Source organism: Penaeus chinensis, chromosome 25 (genome assembly GCF_019202785.1).
Source record: "Penaeus chinensis breed Huanghai No. 1 chromosome 25, ASM1920278v2, whole genome shotgun sequence".
Taxonomy (NCBI): Eukaryota; Metazoa; Arthropoda; class Malacostraca; order Decapoda; family Penaeidae; genus Penaeus; species Penaeus chinensis.
Window position 1 is genome coordinate 14,385,769 of NC_061843.1, and position 5,000 is coordinate 14,390,768.

Sequence of the window (5,000 nt, forward strand, 5' to 3'; positions counted from 1 at the left end):
GTTATTTCATATCGAGAGTGAATTCCCATGCACATCAGCACGTTTTATGAGGATGGACTTGAAAGCAGTAGTCAATTAACAACAATCCTTTATTTTCGAATTGCTTTCCAGAGGCAACATTTAAAATTCCACACAAATAAAAGATGAAGCAAATAAGAAGTAGATCTTGTCCATTTTACTGAGTATATAATAATTTGCCTTGCAAATCAGTGATTAAAGTGAATCCGAAAGAGAACCAAATGAGAAAGGCTGATGCGAGACAAAAGTTATTCCGAAAATGGATGCATCACCAAAATCCTATGGAAAGGGAAAGCTAATAAATGAAAATATGAAGTGCAATGGAGACTATAAAAAGGAAACTTACACATCCCTCATCATTCAGAATTTCTCTGCTGAATCCTTTTCCCGGGCATGCTCCTGTTTCCCTACCAAGTCATTTTCATGCGTGCCTGTAGAATCGCGTCCATGTTTCCCTGCCGAATCCTCTACCTGCTCCTGCTCTTGATCTTGCGCCATGGATTCGGTTCCTCGCGCTCCCTCCTTGGTTCCTGCCAGGTCCTCACGGCCGGAGCTCTTGGTGCTGCCCCGCCTGTTCCTGCCGCCCTCCTCTTCGGCGGGGAGGCAGTTGAGATGGAAAGTGGAGAAAAACTTTTCCTCAGTTATCCAATCCGCGACGAAATGGTATTCTGTAGACATCTCGGGACTCTCGGATTCCCGCTCGAATATTGACGCGATGTCCATCGTTATTCCAACGATCTTTTGAAGCACGCAGTTGAAGAACCGGCTGGCGGCCTCCAGGAGATGATTGTACCATCGCTGAACCATTTCCCAAGGCGAGAGCCACCCTGAGGATTCACTTGAACGATTTTTTGACGAACGTTTAGGGGTTAAAACCCAGTAAATAATCTGGGCTTCTGCTCTCCCCTGTTCTTCTGGTTGGGTTTCTGCTGCCCCCTGTTCGTTCGCCCGGACTTCTGCTGCCTCTTGCTCGTCCGGCTGGCCTTCTGCTGCCACCTGCCCCATCGGTTGTGCCCCTGACATTCCCTGCTCTCTAAGCACAACTCCACCCGCTCCCCGGCGGCGTCCTGCTGACTGATGGACATCCGTAAGAACTGCTTCTGACTCGTGCTCCTCTCCTCTCCGGGAAGTCGACGACTTCTGTGGACAAAGTGAGAGTGAATGGAACATTAAGAAATTAAGGAAATTAAGAAATATAGATTTAGGCAGATGCAAAAAGGTAGACAGTGAAAGAGAAAGTTTTTTCGAGAGCTACTACTTCTAAGCGAAAAAGCTACTTTGAACAAAACGATTAAAAGTAAACGAATAAACTATGGTTGGAAAGAGAGGAATGGTTTTTTATGTTTTTTTTTTTTTTTTTTTTTTTTTTTTTTTTTTTAGTAATGCAAACCTCTACCTAGGTATCATATTTTAGCCATTATCTTGTACATGTAATATATATATATATATATATATATATATATATATATATATAAGTATATATATATATATATATATATATATACATACATACATACATACATATATAGATATATAGATATATATATGTATATATATGTATATATATATATGTATATATATATATGTATATATATGTATATATGTGTATATATATATATATATATATATATATATATGTGTGTGTGTGTGTGTGTGTGTGTGTGTGTGTCTGTGTGTGTATATATATATATGTACATATATGTATAAATATATATGTATATATATGTATTTTTATATATATACACATGAATATAAATTATTTTTTTTCTAATTGTAAGTTTTCTTTGGCTTCTCCAACACTAAATGATAGCATTTTTTCATATTATTTAAAAACTTGATATTACTGAAATTCAGTCCAGTTCCCTTCAACTTAGCGACTGCTGGCCTCCCTCGGCAAGGCTTCCGTCCGGTCACGTGGGCCGGCGTGGCCCGAGGCCCTCCCGCCAGCCTCGCTTCCTTCCTTCGCCGAGCCTCCCATCGCGGGAACAAACAAACTGCAGACTGCGAGTCGCCACTCTCGTTTCTATTCCAATCAGCTCAATACGTTTGGTGTTTTTCAAGTTCACTTGCATTATTTTTATTACCTCACACTACCTATTTTCATGTTTTTTTTTTCGAGTGACTTTCGGATCGGGGAAGTCCTTGAGGCGCCGGCTTTTCCCTTCTTTTTTTCTCTAATTACACTCGATTAAAATCAGCCTTGGTTTTCATCGGCTACCCCTAACATCCAGCTGAGACGGGCTTTTCCGCGAACGAACATCACGCAGCTTTTCTTTCTCTCGCTCGAAAAGCAAAACGCAGCGACGCCGCCACGAGCGTTCCCGTCCGCCGACAGTCAGTCACGCCAGCCTGAAGGCCTGGCTATGCTGAACAAGAGAAAAAAGAGCTTACAGCAGCAGCTCCAGCGAGTCGGCTGCCGATGCCACCCCTGGAACGCTAGGTGGGCACGCGGGCCGGCGATGCCCCGCCGCCGCTCAGGCCCGGAGGAAGGCGTTGCCTCTTCCTTACTTCAACAAAAATTATCATTTGAACAGAAATCCAGTGCTTTCCGTCTCAAGCCGAAGTAGGAAGTGTTGCGCCTGCATTTTGTGGGAAACGAAATGTAGTTTGAATGTTCTTCTAAGGCGTTTCCCCTGAAAAGGAAAAGAGTCGGCGCCATGATACGAGGGAACCAGACTTCCGCTCGCGGTTTGGCCTCCCGCCTCCCTCGCGCCCGCCCGCGCGCTCCCGGCGCCGCCGCGCGCCCGCCGACGGGGCCTCGGGAGCGTACCTATTCATTCAAAGCACCGCCGTCATCATGTTAAAGTAGCGTCGCTTTTTAAGCGTTGATATTTACCACTGATTTAGAACACGAAAACAAGTTTTATAATGTAAAAAAGAAAAACCCCGCAAACGAGCAAATACTTCGCCTGGAGCCCTCGCCTCCACTAACCTACATCTGCGTAAACTAGAGAATCGCCGATTCCTTTTCTTTTCTTACTAAACCTTATTTTGTCTCTTTTACTTCTCCTGGCTTACTCGGATTAAATTTTGCAAAAAAGACCAGAGTCGCGTGGCAGAAATAGAAACAAGAAACCACAAAAAAAAGCTTCGGCCACATTCACGAAAAACAATATTCACCTTCTCCTCGGCGGCTTCGCGCCCCATGTCTGCAGGTCCGTCCTGCTTCCCGAGTCGCGTTGCGCTCGCAGGTCCGTCGGCTTTGCGGGCTGTCCGGCGGAGGGCGAAGGGCGCTCGCAGGTCCGTTGGCTGCTCCGGCGGAGGGCGCGAGGAGGGCGCCGCGTGTCCGTCCGGTCGTGGCGCGGCCTCGGCGGGAATGGGCCGCGGCGCCGGCCAGACAAGGGGATTTCTTTGCTTCGGGATTCTTTCATCAACCGACTTATTTCTTGGCTGCGGTGCAAGATGAGTCGATTTGCAGAGCGAGAGTGGTTGCGCATTAGTTGATAATTATGGGGGATATCAGGGAGGCTGAGATGACAAAGAATGAACATGAAATACAAAAAAGAAGAGTTATGAACTAGATAAATAGAGTTATTTGGGAAAAAAATAAATATGAAAAAATGAATATTCAAAGTATTCAGAATCGAAAGTAAATACTTATGAATTCCAGAATCCTAATATTAAACTGTTTAGCATAGGAATAAACAGAAAAAAACAAAACAAGAGCAGGTGTAGATTTTTAAAATGATAACGGTTTTTACGCTCTGAATATAAACAAAAGCTAAATAATCACCAGCTTAAGAAATTTGACGATGTTAATTATTTGAATATAAATGAGATACGACGAAAATGAAAATTGATATTTGTTACCCTTGAAATTACAGAAACAAAATATTATTATTCAAATGGAAAATTATCTATTTTATTATCATGAAAAAAGTAATAATAATGACAATATAATAAGCATATAATAAACCATTTTCTCGTGATAGTTAAGTATACAGATATATTCTTATATCTAAAACTGTTTCAAGAAATACGTTCATTGCCGTTTTTTTGTGTTTTTTTTTTTTTTTTCAAAACTATAACGGTCGGTAGAGTCATGTGAAAGAGAAAAAGAGAGAGATAGAGAAAGGGGAAGAAAGACACACACACAAATAGACGAAGAGGGGATAGAATAGATGGAAGAGCAGATAGTTTGAAGGGTGAATTGGAAAAGAATAATAGGTAAAACAGGAATGGGGATTTTATTGCATGTTTGTGCCGTTGGGGAGAGAGGCGGAGAGGGAGAGAAGTCTGAAAACAAGTAACATACATTCATACATACACACACACACACACACGTGTGTGTGTGTGTGTGTGTGTGTTTGCGTATGTGTATGTGCATGTATGTATATATATATAGATAGATGGATAGACCGATAAACAGACAGATATATTATTCTACTCTATCGTGTTTCGTTTGTGGTTCAGACGAGTCTTCATCGAGAGTTTCCTTTGCTTGTTTGGCCCTCGAGCCCGCCTGTGCCACGGCCGGGTCGGCGGGCCGGGCGGGCGACCTCCAACACCCTGTCAACACTGCGGCTCCACGACCTTGATGCTTTTACCTTCCTTTTAGTTGTTCTTCATCTCGTGTTTCGCTTGTTCTCTTCGTTTAGCCTTGTCTTCTCCTTCCTTTGCCTTGTTTTTCCCACCTTTGTCTTGCCTTTTCTCTCTTTTTGTTTTGTTTTCTCTCCTAATTTAGCCTTGTTTTCTGTCCTTCATTGCCTTATTTTCTCTAACTATTTAGCCTTGTTCCCCCCCCCCCCCCTTTCCTTTACCTTGTTTTCTCCTCTTGTTTTACTTTGTTTTCTTTCCTTGTCATCTCCCGTTGTTTGTCTTGTTTTTCCTTCTTTTCTCTCTCTGTTTTACCTTGATTCCCTTTCTACATCTTTGCTTTTCCTTATTTTCCCTCCTTGTTTTATCCCCTTATTTAGCCTTGTTTGTCTTCCACTTTGGCATATTCTCTCTTCTTCTTTACTTTGCTTTTCCCTCGTCGTCCG

General features: G+C 42.7%; 1 protein-coding gene across 1 annotated transcript in view; it reads right to left on the bottom strand.

The window, feature by feature from the left end:
- Nucleotides 1-71: 71 nt before the first annotated feature.
- Nucleotides 72-5,000, bottom strand: part of LOC125038628 — a 10,952-nt gene continuing 6,023 nt past the window's right edge. Inside the window, exons 4-6 of the mRNA XM_047632167.1 lie at nucleotides 4,406-4,527; nucleotides 3,139-3,408; nucleotides 72-1,158 (exon numbers count right to left, since the gene is read on the bottom strand). Of these exons, the coding sequence (XP_047488123.1) occupies nucleotides 379-1,158; nucleotides 3,139-3,408; nucleotides 4,406-4,527 (1,172 nt within the window). The 3' untranslated portion in view covers nucleotides 72-378. The remainder of the gene's footprint in view (nucleotides 1,159-3,138; nucleotides 3,409-4,405; nucleotides 4,528-5,000) is intronic.